The 26,742-nt window shown below is 42.9% G+C and overlaps 1 protein-coding gene across 3 annotated transcripts in view; it reads left to right on the top strand.

Moving 5' to 3' along the window:
* The window catches only part of PTPRG (protein tyrosine phosphatase receptor type G), a 659,913-nt gene that overhangs the window by 511,803 nt on the left and 121,368 nt on the right, over nucleotides 1–26,742 (top strand). For all 3 annotated transcript variants that reach the window (XM_066613931.1, XM_066613930.1, XM_066613929.1), the window contains exons 7-8: nucleotides 1,042–1,199; nucleotides 5,988–6,180. In XM_066613931.1, coding sequence (XP_066470028.1) covers nucleotides 1,042–1,199; nucleotides 5,988–6,180 — 351 coding nt within the window. The remainder of the gene's footprint in view (nucleotides 1–1,041; nucleotides 1,200–5,987; nucleotides 6,181–26,742) is intronic.

Below are 26,742 nucleotides of genomic sequence, written 5' to 3'. Positions count from 1 at the left end.
TTGAAAATAGCAACCCTCTCTACTTCCTCACCATTTATGTATAATGGTGCATGTAAATCCCTCTTTTTCTGGAAGTCGATTGTAAGTTCTTTAGTTTTTTTGATGTTAAGTGAGAGATTATTTTCCTTGCACCACAATAACAACACCTGTACTTCCTTCCTATAAGTAGACTCATCATTCCCGCTAACAAGCCCCACCACTGTAGTATCGTCTGCAAATTTTATAATTTCATTGGTGTTATGTGATGGGGTACAATCATGTGTATACAGGGAATAAAGGAAGGGGCTCAGCACACAGCCTTGGGGAGCTCCTGTATTTAATATCAGAGTGGAAGAATGATAAGAGCCCATCCTAACTGACTGTGGCCTATTTGTCAAAAAGTCCTTTATCCACAGACAAATGTCTTGCTGTATGCCCAAACTAGTAATTTTAAAAAACAACCTGCTAGGTAGAATGGTGTTAAAAGCAGAACTATAAACTGAATGTGAAACACTTGAGGTTGCCTTCTGAATGAATACCATCAGCCTGCATTTTGTGTCTGATAGACTTGCACAAATTCAAGTATATGTGTTTGCCCCGCCCAAAAGACTTTAAATAGTGCAGGTGATTCTGCTCACCATTCAGCTTACTCTGTTTATGCCCCAGATTGAGCATGAAGTGAGAGAATGAAGCTGCTGTTTCTTCTGTTCCCTCATGTCTCTTGTACTGTGCCTTCAGTCCTTAAAAGAGACAATAGGTATTTGTTGGATTTAAGGTCGTTTTAACTAAATACAATTCTGGCTTTTTGCTCAGACTTCAGAACATAACCCTCACGTAAGAGGCCAACTGTATTTTCGTATGTGCACATAATGATGAACCCAGCAGTAGCCAAGGTTGATTAGCAGTGTGTTGCTGTTGTATGCATTTATAGCAAATGGTCCAGCCCTTGGGACAAAGTGGACTCTCAGCATGTCGGTGGAAACTAAAAGCATGTGAGACAGACCTTGTCTTATAAGGTGGCCCATCACTTTGATCTGACATTTGTTTCTGTTTGTTTTGCAGAGAAAGAGACCTTTTTGGATCCTTTTGTGTTAAGAGATCTCCTGCCAGCATCCTTGGGAAGTTACTATCGGTATACAGGATCACTGACAACCCCTCCGTGTAGTGAGATTGTGGAATGGATTGTTTTCCGCATGCCTGTTCCCATCTCTTACCGTCAGGTAGGTTTGTGCCAGAAGCAGTCTGTCTAGTTCAGGGGTGTCCAAACATTTTGGTAGGAGGGTCACATCATCTCTCTGACACTGTGTCAGGGGCTGGGGAAAAAAAAGAATTAAATTACATTTCAGATTTGAATAAATTTACATAAATGAATATATTAGAGATGGAACTTATATGAATGAATGAAGGTCTTGCAGTAGCTCAAGGCCTATAAAGCCTTTCCTTTGCTGTCACTGCTGCATCACAGACATGAAACAGCAAGTAGTGGAGGAAGCCCTCATCCCACAGCTCAGGTGAGAGGTCGAACAGTTGTCCTCACACTGAGAACAGTTGTGATGGGTCAGCAAGGCTCCACTGAGTCTCTGGAGGGCCAGAGGCTCATTAGAGACTGAGGGATCCCCGCAGGCCAGATTGGGAACCCCAGAGGGCTGCAAGTGGCCCCCGGGCCAGGATTTGGGCATCCCTGGTCTAGTTTATTCTTTCTCATAGTCTGATTTTTTTCCACCCAGTTCTTGTCCTTGTAAGTTGCGTGTATGTTTCTAGTTTTGCTCTTTTATACCTGGCTACTAAAATTGAATTTTTAGAGGAGAAATGCATAGGGAAATATTATTGATAGAAAAGGAAGTTGGCTGATTTTATTTGATTGTTCTCTGAACATCAGCCACTTGACACAAAAAGATAGTGGAACATGACATCCCATTTCCTTCCAAATGATCTTAGCGATTATCTTTTTGTTCGGATACATTTAAACCGTGGTCTAAATATTTACAAAGAATTTTTTTTCTTCTTTCTCTCTTTTCGCATTTTGTCTGTGAAACTTAGCTGCATCATTTTAAGTGTACACAAACACAGATTAAGTAGTTTGAGCTAATTACATTGAGGAAAGAATGTTTTCTTTCATTTACCATCTTTGTCTGTTTTTAACAACATCGTGAAGCTGCTTTATGCACCTCTGGAACTGGGGTAGGTATCCTTACACAGAGAAGACAGTGAGTGACATTTTCATTGAGAGACATCCCAAAGTAATAATGTGGAAATATGCAGCTAAGTGTTTAACAATTAAAAAGGCTTTGACATTTAAAACCTTTGTTTTCAAAATGTCTCCTTGCTGAAATCTGTTGTGCCTTTTATTTGCTTGTGTTAATGCACTTCATTCTAACAGAGGCCTCTCTGAGGGAAGTTCAATGTAAAAGTCACTGATTTACCTGAATGAATGAATGTAAATATTAAATAACACTCCTCCCCATGATAGACGTAAATGGAAGCATGGAGCCATCAGTTATCTCACTGCTTCTCAATCATTATACTCAGAGGACACACCAAGATCATTTGCCTGTTCACAGGCACTTATACTGTCCTATCTCCAGTGTATGCTGCTGTCAGGGAGCAGATTAAATACGCTCAATGAATGCGTTTTCCTTTTTCCACGGGAGATGAGGGTTGGTAGGGTTTTTGCCACTTTTCAAACTGAATAACTGTATTCTGCCTTGATAGATAAATGCCAGCATCAGTCTAGTTATTTTCAAATTAAATGCCAACAAACACTGGCCTCTGTATAACCAATGTGCCTGGTGACCAGTTCACCAGCCTGGTGACCAGTTCACAATTCACCTGTAATCTAGCAGGCCCCTACAACCCTTGCAAATCACTGAGTTTTCTCATTTAAATGTTGTGCAACGAAATCCTATCTTGCACTGGAATAGGCAGGCCAGGAGACTTGCACCGTATCCAGCACAAGATAAGGCACCAAAGTGGCTCAGCCAGAGGTAAGGGGAAACTCTTCCCCTTACTCCCTTGTAAGCCACTGCAGCCCCTATGGATCTCCTCGGACTTGCTTCACCTCCTGAGGTGGCACAAGCGGCTTGCAGCCATTCTGCACTGCTCGGGAACGGGGGTTGGGATTTGGCATAACAGCCAGATCCCAGTCCCACCTCCCACTCTCCGCCTGCCTGCCCCTGGGACCACCCTTCCCACCCCTAAAACCTACCTCCTTCCCACTTCCTCCCCGCCCACCCCAGAGCTTTGCGTTGGCCAAGCTCCGCAAGCAACCACGGAGGCTGGAGGTAGCCTCCATGCTCCAGCTCACCTCAGCACAGGGCTGCAGTGCAACCCAGGGCAAGGGGAATTGATTCCCCTTACCCCAGGTAATACGGCAGCAGCCCGAATGCGGCTTGCATCAGCCCAACCTTGTGCCAGACCAACCTGGCCTTACGATTGCACTCTTAAGGCGCAATCCTAACCAACTTTCCAGCACCAAGATAAGGGCAATGCAGCTCCCAGGTTAAAAGTACAAACATTCCCTTACCTTGACAAGACCTCTGTGACTGTCACCCAACTGCAGGATGCAGCACATGCCACATTGGCACAGCTGTGTCCGTGCTTGAAAGTTGGTTAGAATTTGGGCATTAGTAGTTTAAAAACACAATCCTTTGCATGTCTACTCAGAAATTCAGTCCCACTTAATTCAATAGGATTTACTCCCAAGTAAGTGTGTATAGACTGCAGCCTGAATCAATTTCCCCATAATATCTTTAATACAATTTAAACAGTGTCTTCTTTCTTCTTGTGAAACAAAAATAATTCTTCTGAATTATTATTTTGTGACCTTTTCACATGTTACTTTGCTCTTGAAATTCTGTCTAGGGTGAGACTAGGCTGTACACTTCCTTCCCTTCTCACAATATCACAGGTTAAAGGTGGGTAACTAGTGAACTGGGAGATTTGATATTTAAATACATGTGGGATCTCCTAGTTCTACCTGTAGTTTCGGGGAAAAGGACGGGAGCTCAAATCCCACCCCTGCTCTTGCCCTAACTAGAATCTTGACTCACAGAAATGTCAATTAAGGAGATGTATTAAGTTAATGAAGGAGAACCCACGCATGCATGGCTTGTCCCATTTTCAGTCATGTCGTTAGCTGCTGTGACAAATGTTCCCACCCCTTAATCAGAAGGTGGTTCAAGTATGTAGAGGGGGAACTGTCAGAGCCCAACCAGTGGCAGCCAGGAACACATTTGCAAAATGCAAACCAGTATTCACTGGTTTTTATGACTTCCTATATTTTCACTTTTCTTTTTCTGATCTTTCTTTACCCGCTTCAGAAAAGTTATAAATACTCTGTTGCCACAGGCTGACAACACTTTTGCAGAATGTTTAATATTAGGACGTTTACACATTTTATCTTTAAGATGCAGTCTTGCCTTCTAAAATTCTTGCGTTCCTGAATAATACATTGAAATCTTTATTGGTTGGAACTGGAAATTATTAAGAGCAAAAATGTTTTGATTTCTAGCAATCAGATGTTTTGAAAGAACGGAAGTTTTTTTTTGGTGAATATCACAAATGCTTCATCAGTTTCAGTTGTAGAGGCTGTTTTTCAAGCAAAGGAAAATAAAGGAAAACTCTGTTCATCCAAAACTATTTGTACACAAATGTTTTGCATTGCATCACCTTCCGTTACCTAGCTTTTTCCACTTAATACAAGATCTAAGTGATGGCAATCTTATTTTATAGAGGCCTTTGGAAATGAAAACTGGTGCAAAAATAGCTGTAACTTTGCAGTATTGTCCTAAGAGCATCAAGGAACTGGAAGGATCAGTTCCAGTTGTGTTATGTATGTCTGCAGAATGAACATAGGCAGATAGTTTGCTTCTTGGCCCTGCTTACTCTCCTTCCACATTTTTTTTTAACAATAGCCTCTTTCAGGTGGAACCTTCCCTCTCTCTTGGAAGGTATTCCATGTTCAACAACACCAGACATGCCCATCTCTCCCTAGTTTCTTTAACCAGCCTGGATGGGCAAAAGTCAAGCATGTGTGTAGCTGGCCTTGGAGCTCCAAGCAACCTGCCCACATCATCAGGTTGAATGAGCTGGAATGTATCCATTAATACAGTGCAAATCAGTATCTCAGGCACACCTTGTATTGCATCTGAAAAGGAGTCCAAGACAGAACAAATGTTAATGACATTACCAGCAGTGCCTTTCAAAACTATCACAGAAGGCCTCTTTCTCTCTCCACTGTCACAGAAACCAAGATGTAAGAGGTTCCTCATTACACATAACATTGCTGATGTGACAATGGCAAAGAAATGGGCTTCTTTTGCCACCATCTCTGCCTTGGAGTAGGCTCTAAATGAGCTCTAGCCTATGTACTTCAGATTCGTCTTGAGTCTCCTTTCACTGTCTCTCTACCTGTTTCCCTATCTGCTTCATTTTGTCCATTTGTAGTTGTTATCTTTATATGGCAGTACCCAGGTTTTCCCATATCTGTGGCCTGCAGCACAATGGACACTTCCACGTGCGGAACTGCTGGGTTTTCAAGATACTGCTGTAAATACAAATAATATAAAGACAGAAATGATGTATGCTGACCTGTGATTTATTCTACCTATGGAATGAATGTGTGCCCCTCTTCTGCAGCATAATAGTAAAAAGAAAGAAGACGACGACAACATGGCATAAAACAAAAGGAGGGTTGTATATATCTGTAAGTGCTTACAATAAATAGAGGCTAGACAAAATGTTTGTCTTGCCTTTCTGAGAACTTAACTTTTGTGTAGAGGGTTTCTGAAGTGTTTTCTATGCTGCTTGGCAAGACAGAAATGGGGCTAGATAAGGCTGTTGGCAGTGATTTCAGCAGGCACCCTGGTTTCCTGTTTGATTTATCAGTCTTGGCATCATACTTCTTGCCATTTTGCATTCTTTTCAACTGCCCAGATTTCACTACATTGTTTTTCTAATTAATGTCTTTCTCCCCCCCCCCCCTTTCCTCATCTGATTGCTTTATCCAGCTGGAGGCATTTTATTCCATATTTACCACGGAACAGCAAGACCATGTCAAATCTGTAGAGTACTTGAGGAATAACTTCCGACCCCAGCAGAGCTTGAACAACAGAATAGTTTCCAAGTCTGCTGTGAAGGATGCTTGGAGCCAAGTTACCAGCAGCATCTTTGAAAATCCCCTTGGCACAGAAGCTTCCAAAGGTAGAGTGGGGTTGTCCACATCAAATAAGTAAAAGGGTGGGGCTTTCATTATTTTAGGTGGGGTTTTTCAGGGGAGAGAGTATCTGGGATACAGAAATGTGTTGTTATAGTCTCTGTGAATAAACTTTTTAAAAAAAAATACTAATGAGCCTGTCCCAGAGCAGTACTGGGATTTAGGCTTACACTGTCAAAGTCTAAGGCAGAAAATCAGGGTGTATGAGAAAAATAGGGAACCTCAGCAAGTTAAAATATTTTCCCTTTACATTTACATCATAACAGAACACATCCGACATGTCTTTAATCCTGATGCTGTGACACTTTTATATAATGCACTTGAATGTGGAAGGACCAGCTAATGAGGTGAAAAATGTGGAGGGTTGTGTGTTCCCCCACCTCTTTTTAATGAAAATAGCTTGTTTTTCAGTAGTAGTTGATTTGCTGCCTCCAGTGATGTTGCTGTCATTACAGGGCTTGATAAGGGGCTGTTTCTGTGAATCGTTTATGTACATAAAACTGCTGAAAAGCAGAAAATTGAAACGAGAGGCATTTCTGCTTAAGCTGTCTCCATGATGCTGTCATACCGATCTTCCTGCCACTTTCTAGGGTCCGTTTTGTTCATGCCAAATAAAGATTGGGATTTGGGGTGTGCAACCCTACACGCTGGGGTGCATTGACTCAATACAGTGTTAGAGCCCTTGCTTATTGGAAATGTACAAATTAGTTTGCAGGTAGCATGTCTCTGCTGTGTGGTTTGCCTGGGAAAATATGCAACCTGTCTCATGGAAATCAGACAAAAAGAAAACAAGCAGGCTGTGGAAGTCTTCTTTTTCCCAAGGAACCAAGCTAGAGAGGGACTCTGGGATTTGTTATTCTCTCTGCACACACACACACACACACACACACACAGAGCAGTAGGAGAAGCACTTGAGATCACAAGCAAACTGAAGAATATTGTTAATCCAAACTGTATTGTGGCTTGGGCCAAATAACTACAACACTGTGATATGAGTGTTCAGAACCGGGACTGTGTCACCATCAGGAAGATTTAATATTTATTGCCTGTGGGTTGCTCGCCTCAGGGTGCTAATGAAAGGTAATGAGTTTACAGGAGAAAATGATGAAACTGACTTGTTTTTATTTTGAGAGCAACTCAGATACCTTAGAAACAAGTGGTACAGAATTGCACAGGTTTTATTGCTTTGGGTGAATGCATAAGTAGTTCTCACCTTGATGGATGGTGTGGAAATGCTAAAATAGACTTGCATGTGATTTTTTTCCTTTCCATTGTGGGCGCCATTTTTCTAGACACAGTGTTCTTTCTGGCCCAGGGAAAAAGAACTCAAAAATTCTTTAACCAAGCTGAAAAGAGTTGCATAGACCTAGTGTGGTTATAGTACTGCTTCTCATAGCCTTAAGGGCTTAGAAAGCACCATATTCCCTAACAATGGTGTAATGCAATTTTCTTTCCTTCGGCCAGAAAATTCTAAAGTGCTTCAGAAACTGCCAGTGCTCATGCTGGGAACTTTCAGACCTGTGCTCTCCAACTGCATGTAGCAAGCCTTCAGTGACCTAAGGTCAGGTGGGCCATAAAATCAGCTGAAGGCTTCAGAATTTCTCCATCCAATCATTAAGAACATAAGAACAGCCCCACTGGATCAGACCATAGGCCCATCTAGTCCAGCTTCCTGTATCTCACAGCGGCCCCACCAAATGCCCCAGGGAGCACACCTGATAACTAGAGTCCTGCATCCTGGTGCCCTCCCTTGTATCTGACATAGCCCATTTCTAAAATCAGGAGGTTGCACATCCACATCATGGCTTGTAACCCGTAATGGATTTTTCCTCCAGAAACTTGTCCAATCCTCTTTTAAAGGCAACCAGGCCAGATGCCATCACCACATCCTGTGGCAAGGAGTTCCACAGGTCAACCAACCACCTCCTCTGCTTTATCCTAACCCCTGTGTCAGGCTCAGAAGCCCAAGACTTCTTGAGTCTACACTAGCGCAACAGCTGGCACAGACTTGAGAAGCCCCATTGAGCAGGCTGGGGGTAAAGGATAGAATTCCCAGGAGACCTCTAGCCTGCTTGGATCTAGCACAGGATCCAGCAGTAGCTGTTTGGCGATGCGCGTGAGCTGTGAGTGCTTGTGCGCCTCACACAGCTGCTGTGTTTTTCAAAGGACTACAGTGGGGATGCTCTGCCTCCACTGCTTGCCCACCCACTGCACACCCCTGACACAGGGTCTGAGTGACACATTGGCTTCCCTTTTCTTGATAGGGCTATAAAGACTGATGGGTCAAACTTAGTCAAGCCTTAGGCTTGACTATGGACCCAAACCTATCCAACTTTCTAACATGGTTTTCAAACACAATACAACCCCAAAGTACATTCCCTTGCCTTGAGGGAGAGAACAAACGTTCTCTTATCTTGAAGAGGCTCCCATCACTACTCCTTCACTGCAGGATGCAGTGCTGGAAAGCCCATTGGCATAGTTGGTTGGGATTGCGCCCCTTGTCTTCATGGCTGCTAGCATTGGCTCTGGTGCCTATAAGGCGTTTATCCATTGCCTGCCTGCCCACTGGCTTGCTGAATTTCCATTTACACTCTGATTCTGGGGACTTCTGCTTCCTGTTTTCTACCCTTCCATCTCTCTAAAGCTGTCTGCCAATTCTAAAGTCACTATATGAATGTTGAGGCTGTTTCCTCTTCTGAGCCAATAAAAGCTGCTATGGTGGTATCATAACTCTTTTTAGCCTGATAATTCTGTTCACTCTGATAACTCTAATAATACTGTTAATAATAATTCCTTGTAGTAGAGGCGGAGGAATAAATGCTCATTTTACCCCAGATGAGATGGTACTTACATGGCATATGGGTGAAACTGGGTGGGGGGGGGAGGGGAGGTTTCCTTTTAGTATAAATGTGGAATCTAGAATTATGATGATAACCTAAATGTAGTAGTTTAAGTAGACATATCTATCTTGAAATGTTTGTGTTTCAGATTTATGTGCCACCTCTTCTTACAAGGAGCCCAGAGCGAATGAGATTAATCAATGTTTATGATCAGGTAGATTAGGCTGAAAGAAGTAGCCAGCCCAGTCTCACCCAGAGAGTTTCCAGGTTGAGGAGGAACATGACTCCCAATCTCCCCAGTCCAAGTCTTTATCCAATACATTGTCTCTCCAAAATTACTGACCTGCTTTGTAAAGTGTGGTCAGAGTCTTCAGAAGTCTAAGACAAGGTGCATCACTTTGATTCATATTCGCCACACACAGAACATTGTCACTGACTAATTCCAATCTGCGAGAAACCATCTCTTAAGGTCTGATTCACACAAAATGTTTTTATGTGGTTAAAGTTATTGACCTGGTGGAGTGATTGCAATTATGCTTTGAAGTTAGCAATCTCAGACGTATTACATGCGACTTTCAATGTGTTTGTGGGGCTCAGCCTGAAGTAGAAAGCATTTGCAGCAGCTGTTACTTCATTCCCTTTGGCAGTCTGTAGTCGAGGAGTTTGTAGCAGGCGTGCAACACATGGTAGAATCTGCACACTTGCAAACCATCTCGAGGCTACGCACTGACCCCATGACTATTCCACAGATTGCTTGCCAGGGTATGTTGTTGAGTATATGCCACTTGGTGAAACCTGAAATAGTGACTCATGTTGCTGGGGACATAGTGTTTTCATGCCATAATCACAGTGAAACAATCATGCGTATTTGTCCCATGGATTGCAGAAGAATTGTAGTCTATAGACAAGTTCTACAAAACAAAAAGCAAGCAGTAATATCTGTCTTTAGCCTTTTAGCATTTGTTCCTTTCTCTTGTTCACAGTATTCATATAAGGATGATAGCAGTGGCATTGCTAAGGTGGTGCGAGGGGTGTAGACCGCTCCAGGTGACGCGCGCAGGGAGGTGACAAAATTTTTTAAATTTGGTATTTTTGAATAATACCATCGTATTATATATCAATCAATGCGTAATTTCATGCAGAAATACAGGTTGAGTCTCACTATTCGCGAGGGCTCCGTTCCCAGGACTCACGTGGATGGCAAAAAATGCACTAAAGCAAATCAATTTAAAAAAACAAAGTCCCTTTGCTCTGGTGATTTAAAAACAGCCTTGCTGACCTTTTGTAATGCACACAGAGGCCATCAGTCTCTCTCCAGGCGCTTAGGCTTCATTAGGAGGCAGCAATTCCTCCCTTCATCAGGAGCCACAGTGAGGGGGAAAGAATGGAGGTGACAATCACTGCCATTTAGCTTCATTCACGTGCTCAGGGGGAAGGGAGAGGTTTGCCTTGTGCCTGGAGAGAGAATGATTGATAGATCATTCATGATAGATTGTCAGCTGGCTGCCCTCTCTGGCATTAATGAGGCTATTGTTAAAGGACTGTTTTCCTTTAATTTAAAGGGTACTTCTCATCACATTGAGATAGAAAAATCTGTGGATAATTAGGTTATACCTGTAATCACTTGCATGACTGTCTCCCTACAACAGTAAAAAGCAGTTTTTAAAACTGTGATTTTAAAGGGGTGCATTTTTTCCCTTCTCCAGGGATCAGCACATTCCTTCTCATTTGCAATGGCCATTCGTGTTAAGTCAAATCCGTGTATAAAAAATCTGTGCATAACAAGATTGGGCCTGTATCTCTGTTCTATCATATGTTATAGCCAAAAAAAGCATTGGGGTGGGATGATGGTGCATCAAGATGTTGCCCTTCCCACTGCATGGGAGGAGGTCTATTATGAGGGTAACATGCTGGCCTCCTGATTCGGGTGATGCAAACCCTAGTAATGCCACTGGATAGTGGAAACATACTGACATGATATGCAGTGCCAAAGATTCCCTCATATTAGCCTAGTAGATAAATTTCACTTACTGAAGACTATGCACTGAGGGTCAGTTCACAAAAACATTTTGATGTGACTTTGTTTGCATGCCAACCACTCTTGTATGCACATTCTGCTAGATTATTTTCTGATTGTCTGGAATCTGTCTCCTGTTAAAAGAGTTATGGTTCTTTAGAGTCTTGGGCTCAGCCAAGTGTATTATTCTCCCACACTGAAAGGAGCAGTTCCCACCCACTTCAGTGTAGTAGATTGCAGGCTTACACACCTTTTGAGCAGACAATGTACAGAATAAATTAACATGGGGAGACTTTTCTCTGCATTTGGGTTCTCTTTTTGAAACTTTAGGTGCCTTGATTGGTATTTATCAGACCTCTAGTGGATTCTGCTCCCTATTCACCCCTCTCTTGTTCTTTTTTCCTCCTCCTTTTAGTGTTCAATGTTCAGTATTTCAATATTGTTCAATAGATGTGAAAAGCTACAAATAATATAATTTTAAAAGATATCAGATTGTACCATTTCTTGATGCAGCATATGTTTCCAAAGATAATGAGCTCCATCACCTCCTGAAAAACCTCTGAAATGTGGCCTGCATCAAGAGAATGTAGCTCAGGTCAGTTGTAGAACACATATTTATTGTCGGCTGCATTGAATATAAAACATTTTGACAGAAAGACAAGATATAAATAAAATAGACAGACTATACCGTTCACCATGTCAAAATGACCACATCAGACCCTTTTTCAATTCTGAGAGGAACAGAGGCTAAACATTCATGTGAAGTTCCCACTCTTCACTCCACCCAGGTGGAGTGTACTGTCTATAAGTGTTAATGTGTGATCCAGGTCAATTGTCCCCATTACCTCTTAAAATAATAAGAAGATAAGGTGATCCTTACTGGATTAGACTAATCCAGTTTGGCACCCTTCTTCCCACAGTGACCAGCCCAATACATCTTGGAAGGTCCCAGGCAAGGACTGAAGGAAATCATCCTCTCCCACTGTTGCTTGCCAGCAGCTGGTGTTGGGGGCATACAGAATCTGGAGGTAGCATATCGCTGTCATGACTAGGCCATTGATAGACTTATCCTCCATGAATCTGAGTAATCTCTTCAAAAAGACCTCTGCTTTATAAAAGGGGGGAGGAGGGCTTGGATCACATGAATCTAGGTGACCTGAGACCCAAGTCAGAACTAGAATTTCAATCTAGATCTTGATGCTTTGGACATAGCTGCTGGCCTGTGGCATACCTGGGGGGGCAAGGGGGACAAATACCCTGGGCGCCAGGCTCGCTAACAACAGGATCTGGAAGCGGTATTAGTAGGGGCCATAAGACTGACCTATGTGATGCAGAAAGGCACTCTTATGCAAAAATATTAATTTCCAGCTTTCTGGGAATAAATCATGGTACCTTCTAGAACAGGGTAGAATACATACAATATAATTTGCCAGTAAAAACTATCTCAGTTAAAGATTCAAGAGAAAAATGGTAGCTATTTCCCCGTTATGCCCAATCCTTACCCCCATTCCCTTGCAGCATGGAACAACCTCTGGCTGCTCCATTCTGCGCCACGTCTTGAGGTGTATCGTGTATCCTGTATCCTGAGGTAGCGCAGATCTGAGTAGACCGATTGGCAATGCTGCAGCTCTCCCCGAGGTAATGGGAAAAGTTTTCCCTTGCCCTTGCTGAGTCACAGTCAGCCCCAAACTTGTGTTGAATGCAGCACAGGCCTGCTGGCCTGCCTGTTCCAGCGCAAGTTAAGATTGTGCTGCTTGTGAGACTTCCTTTTGAATAGACATGCATGGGATGTGCTGAACTTTTAAACTATTTAGGAAACCTTCAAGAAGGTAAAACAGAGATGTTTTAGTAGGATAGTGAGAAACTGCTAAAGAAAGGTTCTTAGCAGACTGATCACTCGGTTTCCCAGATTTTTGTGCCTCTTAGATTTTGCTGCAAGCCTCTTGTTTTTTTCCTGGGGTATGTTGTTTTATTTTCTGTCTCCTGTCATTGTAAATCAAGAATGACTGTTAAAATTGTCAACAAGGTGAAAACCTGACTTCTTTGCAGCATTTTAGATCTGCAAGTGAGGTACAAATAGAATCTGACAGTCAGGATCACCCCATCTGGTATATGATTTGTTGATTCTGGACTGACAAGTAGTAAGTAAACCATACATCCCAGACTGGTAAGGGAGAATGGCCACAACCCTCTTTAGTGCCATGCACTTCTATTTTATTTTATGGCCCTACTCCAGAGTAAATGAACTGTGGATTATAGCAAGAAAAATTGCTTTTCAACATTTATTACAGCGCAATTCTATCTTGTGCTTAAACAGGCAGGCCAGGAGGCCTGCGCTGTATCCAAAGTGGCTCAGCAAGAGATAAGTGGAAACTCTTCCCCCTTAGCCCTGGGTTTCCCTGGGCTGGGAAACCACAGCCCAGGCGGGTTTCCTCAGACTTGCGCCACCTCAGGAGGTGGCATAAGTTTCAGAAGAGCGGAGCAGCTTGCAGCTGCCCTGCACCATTCAGGAACAGGGGCTAGGATCTGGCATATCTGCTGGGTTCCAGTCCTACCTCCTGCTCCATGCCCACCCTCCCCCAGGACCACCCTCCTCCCGCCCTCCCCCAACGCCAAAACGCCTCCCTCTTGCCTCCTCCCCACCCTCCCCAGACCTTTGTGTTAACCAATCTTGGCCAACGCAAGCCTCCCCTTTCAAGTCGACACAGAAGCTGGATTCAGCCTCCATGGGCTGTCACACATGTCCTGGCCCAGCCGACTCTCAGGGAGGCGCAAACATGCCTTACTGCACTTTTGCGACCCTCCTGGGCCGGCACAAGGGACTTGCACCCGCCCAAGGCGCAGTCAGGATTGCGCCCTTAATCTCTTAATGATACCAGTGTAATTTTGCCCATAATAATGCCAGCACCCCATCATATTTTAGGACAATGCACTGGTGTATTTGCTACTACTGTTACAGTGTAGTCCCATGCATGCCTACTCAGCCCCATAATGGTAGTAGACATGCACCAAACATCAGATCCACAACAATTCACAAGCCCATAGGTAGTAGATGTTATTGGTGGCTTATGTTGGTCAAAATACTTTGGTCCATCAAGATTTTTTTAACATAAGAAGCGCTGTGAAGATAAAATCAGAAGCTCTTCTGATTATTCACTGACCTGCTGTACCACTAGGTTTGCTGGTGGGCAACGGTGGGTCGCTTCAGCTTGGATGTTCACACAAAGCTCATTATTCTTCAGTTCTGGGGTGTCAAGTCACACCAAAAGGCCAATTCAATGCCATTACTGATCTCAGACCTGCTGCCTTTTCTCTTACTTCCCTTACTCTAGGTATCAGCAATGAACAATCCTTACCTGGTAAGATCCCAGATAGGGTTTGTGGACTTGGGGGCTTTTACATGTTGGGTGGTACATATTGCATCTAATGAGCATAGTGAGCTGAACCCTTTCTATTCCGTATATGCACTTTAACCAATATGTGGAAATTGTTCCATTGTATACATGTCAAATATTAAATTATTAAGTAATCCTGGGGTATGTAAGCTATGTGTTGTCCTCCTCACTGTGCTCCTGTGTCTCTAATCTGAGACGATAAACTCTGTTTCTTTTAGAACTGTATTTGTTTTATTGAGAAAGTTTTGGCCCTCATTAACTGTGCTGTTGCAGGCTTCACAACATTTACCCAAATGTCCAATGGGAGGTTCTTTTGACATCAGAGTTGCCTGGCACAGGTGCCTGATTGCTCTTTGCTGTAGTCTCACATGGCACTGCTTGTCATCAGTGGGAATTTGCAGTCAAGTGCCATCTTTAATTGTGAACCTAGACTTAGTTAATGAACGGTTACAATTTTATTACATTAGCACCTACCAAGTGGGTGTTTGACTCTAAATCAGCGCCTGCGATGTTTCTGAAATATTCAACATATATTTTCTTCTCTTCCTCTCCCCCCTTCCCATATTCAAATCTTCATAGCATGTATACTTTTAAAGAATATGTCATGCAGTTTTTGGAATATCAGTAGGAGTACATTACATTTTGCAGTGTGAGTTGTTTTGATTTCTTGCAGTATATCATCTGTGAATTTCACATTTCAGGTATCTGTCATCTTTCTCAACATTTGCCTTATTTTTACAGTTGTTGTAGGCTATAAGCTTGTGAACAGCACTTGGTGTCTTCCTTGCCTATATAGTTTCTTTTACTGTAATTTAGAAACTACATCATAATGCACGTTTTGCAAATGAACAAATAATATAATAATGTCCTTCACCTCTTTAATTCTGTGTGTCTGCTTTGCCAGTATGAGTAGGATATGGCCTCTTAAAGCTGAGAGTTAAGAAGTTAATAGATGTCAAGAACATAACAGGAGCCTTGCTGGCTCAGGCCAAATGGCCCACCAAATGTCTCAGGGAGCACACAAGACAAGATAACAAGAAACCTGAAGCCCAATCAATGCTACTCCCTTGCATCTGGCATTCCGAGGAAGCCCACTTCTAAAACCAGGAGGTTACATGTACTCATCAAGGACTGTAACCTATGCTGGACTTCTCCTCCAGAAATTTGTCCAATTTCCTTTTGAAGGCATCTAGGCCAGATGCCATCACAACATCCTGTGGCAAGGAGTTCCACAAACTAATTATATACTAGGTAAAGAAATATTTTCTTTTGTCTTTCCCAACTCTCCCAACACTTTTGGTGCATGTCCCCTGGTTCTGGTGTTGTGTGAAAGGGAATGTTGTATGCGAAGTATGTAACCTTTTACTGCAGATGAACCTTCCCCACCCCTCCACATCTTTCAAGGAATTGCACAGGACAATGGCCCTCTACTAGATAACTAACCATGCTTTTGGTTATAAAGGCAATCACTCTTTAAGTCCCCAGCCTCTTCTCAGAACTGTTTGAATGCCTAACACTAGGAGCAAAGAGGCAACGGCAGCTATGCTTAACAGATTTGGTAACAAAGAATGAAGGTAGGTATGCAGAAACAAGCAATAACTGGCATACTTAAGAAAAAAAAGACTGAGTAACAGTGCAGACTCGGTGAAACAGGAACAGAGATAAGGGTCCCGTGAGAAAGGAAGCTGGGTCTATGGAAAAGATAGCGAAGGCAAAGTCGGTTTAGAAAAGAAGCTGGGACTGGCAGATGTCTGCCCCGTTCCGTGGATAGCTGAAACGGTGAATACGGACAAACCAGGCCCCCCCCCCCTTCTGGAAGCAAGGGGAGCTCTGCACCTCTCGTCTCCGGAGGGGTTTCTGAGCTCAGCAGAGGCCGTGGACATCCATCCAGGGTTTCTGCTGGAGTCAGACTGAGCTATAAAACAGAAAACGTGACTTCCACTTCCTAACTGAAAGTGATGCTTTTAATGCCTTATATGTCATTAGGAGGCCCAGGGAAGGCCTCCAGGACTCATTCTGAGCCTGGCAGAGGACATGGACATCCATCCACGTCCTCTGCTGAGCTCAGAAGCTGTTCTGGAGGCGAAAGGAGCAGAGCTCCCCTTGCCTCTGAATGGGTTGCACGGGGTGGGGGTGGGGCAGACCCAATCTACAGATACCTGAATCTGCAGATATGGGATCCACGAGTATGGGGCACCCCTGTACTTGTATTTTCAAGTCAATCACATGTAAAATGTAGACAGATAGGTCTGAATGAGCAGGAGACCTGAAAAACTTAGAAACAACCATCATCACTTCTATTTGCTTAGTCCTTGCTTTTACGTATATAACATTGTGAGCTAAAGATAGAATATTGCATGCACTGTGTGATAGCAGTAGAGGATGATTGGCTATGTACCTTGTGTGACATATGAGCGAGATCTTTTTTCTGTAGTTATGAGAACTACAAAGGGAAAACACCACGTAGGGTTCTGCTGTGCAGAACATTTATTTCAGTGATGGACACAATCTGTCACAGAGAACAATGGGATTCTAAGAAACAGTATCAGACCAAAGTTTGAGGATAGGAAGAAATTGGATCCCCCTCCAAAGAAAACACTGAAATCTGGAAGGGCAGCAGGAGGAGGAAATTGTTGGCACAAGTCCAAATGGAGCTGTGTCAGTGGATCTGACCTGGGAAGGGGAATAGGATACAGTATGCACTGCTGCTACTGATCCCTCCTGGGCCCAGTTTGCCCCCCTGGCCCTCCCCCCAACCCAGCGCAGAGACTATAATATAATAATAATAATACAGGTATTTCTATACCGCCTTTCTTGGTCCTCAGATTTCCCATCGGACTTTATTCAAGGCGGTTTACATAAGCAGGCTAATTAAATCCCTGTAGGGATTTTTACAATTTGAAAGAAGGTTCTATCTTTCAAGAAACCACAACATTCAGATATTTCTGATCTAGTCGCAACATTCTGGCCTCCATCCTCCCACGCTCAGAGCAGATGGAATAACTCGGCTCAGCTTGTCAGCTGCTTCAAGGTCACACGGTGCCGGTGGCCTCGAACTGGCGACCTGCAGATGTTATCTTCAGGCAAACGGAGGCTCTACCCTCTAGACCAGACCTCCTGCCCAGATTACCTGCTCCAGTTTTAAGAGAGCACTCAAAATGGCTGCTGGTGTTGCTCTGTGCCCTCTGCCAAAATTTATTTTACAACAGCAGAATTCTGTTCCACTGTTATAAACTCCTGTGCACACTGGCCCAGTCCTGAATAGGATTGGGCCATAAAAATCCTAAATTTTGTGAACTGGTTAAAAAAAAATGCACATTCTTCTTTTGATAATTATGATACCTATTGTAATAGAAGGAAAAAGAGGCACTGAAAGATTCCAAAATACTGTTCATCTTTCTTTCTTTCTTTCTTTCTTTCTTTCTTTCTTTCTTTCTTTCTTTCTTTCTTTCTTTCTTTCTTTCTTTCTTTCTTTCTTTCTTTCTTTCTTTCTTCTTAGTTACCTTATTATGTAGCACATTAATTAAATCATCATGTCAAATTAACAGATCAAGTGTTTTTGATTCTATTGTGTCCTGAGAAAGTTAGCTAAATTAATAAACATATGCTTCATTTTACAAACAAGGAAGGAAATTATTTTTGCCTACTCGTCAATCCAAATATTCTAGTTAGTGCTTATTATAGCACATTTTTCCCTTGTGTCTTAGATTAATTGGGGATGGGCAAGCTAACAGCACAATCTTATGCGTGTCAGTTCAGAAATAAGTTACCATTGTGTTTAGAGAAGTGCTATGGGATTGCAGTGGGAAACCCTGGCCTCTGAGCGGCCCGCTTGGAGGCAGGCTGTGCAGCATGGCCTTTCCCAGTTTGAAGAGACACTTTGCCAACAGTCTGAGGCTAAGAGGCAAAGAAGGAAGGCCCATAGCCAGGGAGACAGACCAGGGACAGACTGCACTTGCTCCCGGTGTGGAAGGGATTGTCACTCCCGGATTGGCCTTTTCAGCCACACTAGACGCTGTGCCAGAACCACCTTTCAGAGCGCGATACCATAGTCTTTCGAGACTGAAGGTTGCCAATACAAAATGGGATTGCAGCCTAAGTAAATTGTGTCACTTTCTACATAATGAAGGTTTCTCATTGTGAAATTGCATCATACTGAAGTCCAGTATCTTTTTTAGCAATGACAGTGAGTGGGCCCTCACTGTCTGGGGGTTTCGTTCCGCAGCCCCCATGGATAATAAATTCCACAGATACTGGAGTCCAGTTGGGGGCAGGGTCACAGCACCACAGTAACTTACCTGGAGGTCACACCAGGCACTCTGCAGGTTGTGTTAGGCGCGCAGCCCATTCCATGGGCGTCCGCAGTCCCTGCCTCCTCAGAAGGCCTCCTGGATGCTAATGGAAGTGACTTCCGGTTCATATCTGCGTCTTTCAGTCACATGTAGAAGGTGTTCTGATGTGTGGGGGAGGCCCTTGGGGTGGTCCCCAGGAATCCCCATGCCCCAGAACACCTTCTTGATGCAACTGGAAGTGGTGAACACAATCGGAAGCCACTTCCAGTTGCATCCTGGAGGCCCTCTAAGGCACAGGGATGCACTGATGGATGATGGAATCATACAGTGGAGGGCCCATTGTAGTTGAATTTGAAACAGGGTTGCTTGATGCTGTCTTCTGTTTCTGCTGCATTTAGCGCCCCATGGCAGGATGTTCTGCCCTTTGATCCAGCTCCACTTTACATCATATTTGTATAGCTCAGGTAGGCAGAGACATGAAGAAGTAACCTTTGCAAGAGTTGCCCCTCCAGGCAATAAGCAGCCTGATAAATAAGTCCAAGTGAACCAAACCATGCACTGCTGGAGGAAAAAATTCCTTTAGATTTGGTGCTACCAAACTGCTATGCATGATGCAAGCCTCCGTCCTCCAAGCTTAGGAACAATTCTTCAGATTTATTGCCATCACTTTTATACTTTGCTTTTTAAAAAGTTGAATTTTAAAAATAGAACAATTCTGTTGCTGCAGAGGTGTTATTTTTATAGGAGAGGTGTTGATGAAATTTTCATTGTGAATAATTGATGTGACTTTTTGATACAAAAATATATATATTTGAAAAAGGTGTTCATCAGCATTGATAAGTGCCTGTGTGAATTATAGAGCAATCACGGGAGTCCTAAACACTTGGAAAAGAAAAACTACAAACATAAGGGAGCAGGCGCAAAACGTGATTTTAGCAAACCATTAACTAGGGATAAGTGATGGCAAACAAACCTCAGAGTTGCTTCCTCAAGTTGACTTTTAGCACCTTGGTTTAATCATATGTCCTACTCAGTACTTTGAGAAAATTTGTAGGTCTATGTTTAACCTCCAGAATCAACATTAGTTAAGCTGCAATCCTATCCACGCTTTCCTGGGAGTAAGTCCCATTGAACACAGTAGGACTTACTTCTGAGCAGACATGCATAGGATTGTGCCCTTAGTCTTACAGCTTAACCACGGAAAGGGGAACTTGGGAGAAATTGCTCACTGGGAGAGAAGAGTTGAAGAGGGAGCATGTAGTCTCAGAGAATAATTCTCATTAATCTACCCTATCTAATGGCTAAGTAATATTTCTTGAGACTGAGTACATCCATGGGTTTGGAATCAAGAATTCACCAGAGGGATCATGTACTGTCTCACCCCTTTTTATGCATAACCCCCCTCCCATCTTTCTCCATTTTATATGTTTATTTATTTATGTAGTGCCATCAATGTGGATGTACTTTGCAGAGCAATAACAAGGTGATATGTGGCTGCCCTGGGGAGCTTATAATTGAAAATTCAAATTAGTGGAAGCATTAAAGGGGTGGGAGACGGTGGAAGAGGGAAAAATATGCATTCAGCACATGTGACTTTTGCTAGTTCCACTTAGGAGTGTTCCTAACCTCCAATTTAGGAGGCTCATCAGAGTTCTTGCCATCTGAATATTGAATTCTTAATCCATGGTTGTACGTCATTCCAGCACTTTTGATTTTGCACAGAGTACATTTCATCCTAAAGGCAAGTACTTCTTTATTTTGACATAATTTTCTTCTATTATTATTATTATTATTATTATTATTATTATTATTATTATTATTATTAATGATGATGATGATGATGATACAGTGGGCCCTCATTACTCATGGATTTGGGATCCACGAATTTGATTATTCATGAGTTGCGAACCCGTGGGGTTGGCCTGATATGAACCCTTGATGGGGTTGATGGGAGCCAGACACGCCATCCACTGGCCTCAGAATACCTTCAAAGACCTTCGGGAGACCTTAGAAAATCACTTAGAAAGTCAGAGGAAAACTGGAAGTGACGTTTTAGGCTTTTAAGACTTCCTGAGGCCCGAGGAGGCATTATAGGGGCCTTAAAAGGGCCTAAAATGTTACTTCCAAAAACCCCGAAAACCAGAAATGACCTTCTAAGTGTGCCCAAACCTGCGGGTTTCAGCATCTGCAGGGGTTCTGGGAACGGAAGCCCCACAGATAACACCAATAATAGTAATAGTAATAGTAATAGTAATAGTAGTAGTAGTAGTAGTAATAATAATAATAATAATAATAATAATAATAATAATAATAATAATAATAATAATAATAATAATAATTTATTATTATTATTATTATTATTATTATTATTATTATTATTATTATTATTATTATTATTATTATTATTATTATTATTATTATTTTGCACAATCAGATAAGAACAGCCTCACTGAATCAGAACATAGGCCCATCTAGTCCAGCTTCCTGTATCTCACAGCGGCCCACCAAATGCCCCAGGGAGCACACCAGATAACAAGAGACCTGCATCCTGGTGAAGCAGGTGTTATCAACTGGTTTGTTTTACCCAGACATAAAGTCCATTCCAAGGACATGGGGTGCCTAACTTTTGATGTTACCAATATGATCGCAAAATTTAAGTTGTTCCCAGTAAAACTGCTTTTTGTGACTGGTTGATGGTAATTTCTGTGGCCCCTGTGCTGTTAAGGTTCTCTTCAAGATTTTTTGGAATTGCACCGAGGTTGCCAGTTACTACTGGGTGATTATTACTATTAGTGGTCTTGGTGGTGTCAGAATCTAAAGCACTTCTAGATTCTGTATCAGAATTGTAAAAAATGATACTGGCCCTAAACCCAGAGGTTTACAATTGAAGGATGCATCCTATCCCAGCTGCACAAGCTGATTCAGCACACCACCCTCAACAAATTTTGCGACAGTCTGTAGTGGCACATTTGATTCGCTTTGAAGAGCTCTGGCAAAAATGAACCAAGTTTGGCATGATATAAGAAAATACTTGGCCATGTGCCTAAGCTTTGTGTGAATCAGGCTTCGCTCAGAATGGCTGGGTGTAGATACAGTTTACATCTATAACCAGAGGGAAGTACTGCAAATACAGCATAGCATGGTATAAAGGTTAATGTCCTGCTTTTCTTTTGTGCCTCTGCATTATAACCTCCATTTCTGGTGTTTGGAATTGACACACCTCTCAATTCAAAGGTGGGGTGCTTTTGCATGATGCCACACCTCATAGACTTGGTCAAGTGTTGTGTGCAAACACCACCTTAAGTTTCTCTTTAATTATTACCAAGAAATCCTGAAGTTGTAAAGGAGTAAAGCTTGTCTAATTAAACTGTATGCCACAAGCTGGGACCATCCACCCACATCATAGGTAGTCAATAGACTACAAGTTGCAAAGCTGTTGAATACATATGCACATTTCAGCCTCAGATGTGTAAAATCATTTGACTCACAGTCAGGAGATCAAAGTCCAGCATCAGAGGTCACTGGATCAGAGAAGTCAGGCACTGGCTCTCAAGGGCTTCTGACTTCCAGTTCCCAGAACCCTCCTTTATATGGAACAGCAGTAGAGCATTATGCCCAGCTGAGTGTATTTCCCTGCTGTTGCCTCATTCCTTCTTTCTGGTTGATTTGCTCTCCAGGGACTTCTAGGTTCCTGGAGAGCAAGTATGACTGAGGGGGGTAAAAGTCTGCCAATGGTCCTTCCTTCTGTTCCGACCCTCCAATTAATCACACTTGCTCTTCAGGGATCTTCTAGATATAGATAGTCCCTGAGAACAAGCACATGCCCTTCTGGCAGCTAGATAACCTGTGGATGAGATGGAAGGATAGCACTGGGGGAGACAGCCTGGTCATGGTAGCATGTGCATACAAGGTTTTCCCCCATTAATAGGCTGAGGCAGCCTGGTGCGATTACTGATGAGATTGATTTCACAATGAGGCTGGGTCCAAGTCCCCATTCTCGCATTCTCCCATTCTCCCAAATCCCCATGTTCATTGGGAGGCCGTGGGGTAGTCGCCATATCTTAGTCTCACCTACCTTGCACGGTTATTGTGAGAATAAAATGAGGTAGAAGAGGGACTGAGCTTCTTGGAGGAAGGGCAGGATAGAAATATAACAGAATAAATAATCATGCACACCCCAAATCACAGAGAACTAGATCACAAAAATGTGAATGCAAATCATGTTCCCCCAAATTTGCTATTAAAGCTGTACTCGGCATCTATGGGAGAGTCCATTCCTGGAACCTCTGCAGATAAACAAATCCATAGGTCTGTGCTATCACCTGACCTCTGGACACAGCTGGAAGACAGTTCTGGTCGCATCTCAGAGGTCAGGTGGAGCCCTCCACTACAGGTTTTCTGTTCTCCTTCATCATGTATCTGGCATGTGTTTTGTTACTGGGTAATTTACTCAGACAATTAATTTTAATATGTCTGTGATGGGGTCAGGTAAAAATGAAACATTGAGATAGTGATGGAACATGTCCCAGTAACGTGTTTTTTTCCTTAGAAAGGTTTGAAGTGTCTTCAGTGAAGGGGAGACAGTTTCATATTATGTGCTCAAACCAGACACCCATCAAGTTGGGATTACCATTCATCTTGCCTGACTGGAGAGGTCTTTGGCCATGCAACCCAAACTGTCTTATGCCTACTCTTGAGATTGCTGATGGAAATTTGAGGTTGTTCTGCATCAGCTTGAAACAAGAAACAGGATAAGACAAGATAATGGTTGAAATTACATAGCACTACAGTTACATAAGTTACCGAGTTAATGTAGTGGAGTGACTTGAAGTGTGCGCCGGGCACTCTCTGGTTCAAGTCTCTCCTCAGCAACAAGCTTGCTAAAGTTGCAATCCTAAGCGCACTAATTCAGCACTTCCCAAACTGTGGGTTGTGTGCGGTGGGTCATGACCCAAAGTGCGTTGGACCCATCATGATGCTTCCTGTAGTGCTTCAATGCCTTCTCGGGAGGCCCAGGAGGCTATGTCCGGGTTGCGCCAGGCTCATGGCTACCACTCTGTTGGCCTCTGCAGGCCCCAGAATGCCCCATGGTGGCAACCGGCTTCCAGTTTGCAGATGCAACTTCCAGTTTGACCGGAAGTCGCTTCTGGTCACTTCTGCATGGTATTCTGGTGCCCACAGAGGCCAATAGAGTGGGTTGTGAGCCAGGCACAACTCTCCAATTAAGGCATTGTGGCACTACAGGGAGCATTGGATTGGACCTACAATGGAGGATGAGGTGGGTCGTGGCACTTGAAATTTTGCGAACCACTGCACTAATGAACAAGTACATTCTATACAGTGGTTGCCAAACGTTTATGACTGGCAGCTCCTTTGACCTACTGAGCCATTAGCCGTGTCTCCCCATTAGGGCTACAATCCTGTACATTGTATAGGGTAGCAGGTTTTTTGCAAGGACTATGCGACTCCCCTGGCTGGTTTCCATGGCTCTCCAGGGATCCACAGTTCACCGTTTAGGAATCACTGTTTCTATTGATGACACTGGGACTTACTTCTAAGTTGACGTGGTTAGGATTGCACCATAGGCCTTAAGTAAGTCACTATTCTTTCCGTTTCAGCACCCTGACTGCAGTGTTGGGCTATGACTAGTGTCTTATCTCAAACAGCTGTCGCAAGGATTGCCAGTTTAGTGTGGGTTTGAACATGTGAAGTGCAATGTGTGCATGTGGAAGTGTGGTTTGTGAAGCCTTGAACCACGCTGTCAGCAAATGCATTCCACTGCCTGATGTCCCCTTGGCAAAAATTGGCAAAAGTGAGAACCTGCCCTGATGTGATGTTTGTGAATCATGGTTTCCAAGGCTTAAAAATAACCAGCTGTCTTTAAGGAGAAGCACAGTACTTTACTTTATCAGTTGCCTATCAGTGCCATCTAGTGTTCTCTCTTAATACCTTTATGCTTCAGTTACTTAATGGAAAAAATTCATTCAGCCTTTGTAGATGGGCAGAGTTCTTATTGTGCATACAAGATATGTTCCCTTGCTGTCTTCTCATGTAGGTAGTTATTTTAATAGCAGCTGGAATATGCGTAAACTTGACCTCTGCTTTTTCCATCCTGCTAGAGGTACTTCCTTATAATCTTTGTCTTGAGTTCCTTCTCCATTATCAGAAATCATTGGTATTGCTGCATGGATTTTCAGACCTTGTAATGTAATTTAGGTTTCAAGGGGAAATTCTTTATTATTGTTTATTAATGTTTTCATTTAACGTATTAGATTTGGATTGTAAATGGAAACTCCAGTTATATGACTAAGGGCCCAATCCTATCCAATTTTCCAGCACTGGTGCAGTCGCAAAGCAGCCTCAGAGTAAGGGAGCAAATGTTCCCATACCTTAAGGAGGCCTCTGTGACTGCCTCCCCATCACAGGATGCAGTGCATGCCCCATTGGCATGGCTGCACTAGCACTGGAAAATTGGATAGGATTGGGCCCTAAGCTAGTACCATTCTGTTCATATTATTTCTTAACTCAGTCATTTTCAACCTTTTTCATCTCACAGCACACTGATAAGGTGCTAAAATTGTCAAGGCATACATACCATCATTTTAACAATTAACGAGGCACACCGCACTGCTGGGAGGCTCACATCCCCCAGTGGCCCTACTCATACATGGCCCTCCTCAAGCGCCCGTGGCACACCTTCAGATCATTCATCAGTGTGCCACACTGGTTGAAAATCACTGCCTTAACTGATCACTGCCTATCTGTCATGGGAGCAGATGTTCCTTGAAAAGGTAGATTGAGAAGGTAAAGAAATGCATGGGTTAAAAGAGAGATACTGTAGATTAGCAACATGGCAGTCAACTTTTGTCTTTACTGTAATCTTTCTCAGGAACTACAACAAGGATATGCTTATGTAATTGAATTACACATTTTAGACACTTCACCACAAAACCTTGGATGTACCCAGGAATGGATATCAAAAAGAGCATGCACCAGCAGCCGTTCTCAAACTTCTCTTTAGTAGTCCTGCAGGGTCACACTGAGCTTGCTGCTTCACATGATTTATTTGATGATTGCAGCCTCAAATGCTTACTTAGAGCTAGTATGGGGTATTGGTTAGTGTGTCAATCATAGATCAGAATGACCCGCATTCCAATCTGCACACAACTATGGTGCTTACTGAATTATCCTGGGCCAATCATACTCTTTCAGCCTAACCTACCTCCCAGGGTTGCGATGAGGAAGAAAACGTGGGGAAAGGACTGTGTACGCTGCTCTGTGTTTCTCAGAGGAAAAAGTAGGATAAAAATGTAATAAATCCATATTTGAAATTCTCAGCTTCCTCATAGTCCATTACTTTCTGAGCACAAGCAGTTTACAGTTTCATTAAGACAGCAAATAATTTTTGAATAACTTGGTTGTGGGTTTTATGGTAGTTATGTTCTTTTGAGGGATGGTTTGCCTTTTGTATGTTTACTGTTAAATTGACTATTTTATGTTCACAGAAGGTTAGTATTGTTGACTTCCAAGTAACCAATACTTTTAAGTCAACCAATGCAACAAATTTCACAGGCCTCGCTCTCTGTAACTCATTTCTTCCATGTGTTTGTGTGTGTCTGTCTGTGTGTGGGGATACACTGCTATATTCCTTGGGTCCTGAACTTTAGTGGTTGTGGTGTTGGTAAAGGGAAGTATCCATAGCAATGTAGTGGTGGAGCGCATATTTTGCTTGCAAAAGGTTCCAGGTTTAATTACCAGTATCACCAAGCATGCCTGGGAAAGACGGCTTTCTTAAACCACTGAAGAGCCATTCCCCAACAGTGTACACAATACTGACCCAGATGGACCAGTGGCCTGACTCGGATGTAAAGCAGCTTCAATAAATGATGGTGATATGTTGGCCTGGTTCAGCATGGGCTTACCTTCATTGTTAAAAATTTATAAAGAAAATAAAATAGAAAGAAAAGTAGAAGTAGTTATAGTAATAACTGCCATAGCAGTTGCA

The sequence above is a fragment of the Tiliqua scincoides genome, chromosome 2 (genome assembly GCF_035046505.1).
Source record: "Tiliqua scincoides isolate rTilSci1 chromosome 2, rTilSci1.hap2, whole genome shotgun sequence".
NCBI lineage: Eukaryota > Metazoa > Chordata > Lepidosauria > Squamata > Scincidae > Tiliqua > Tiliqua scincoides.
Note: the sequence above shows the minus strand (reverse complement) of the source record. Positions and strands in the feature narration are given on the sequence as shown.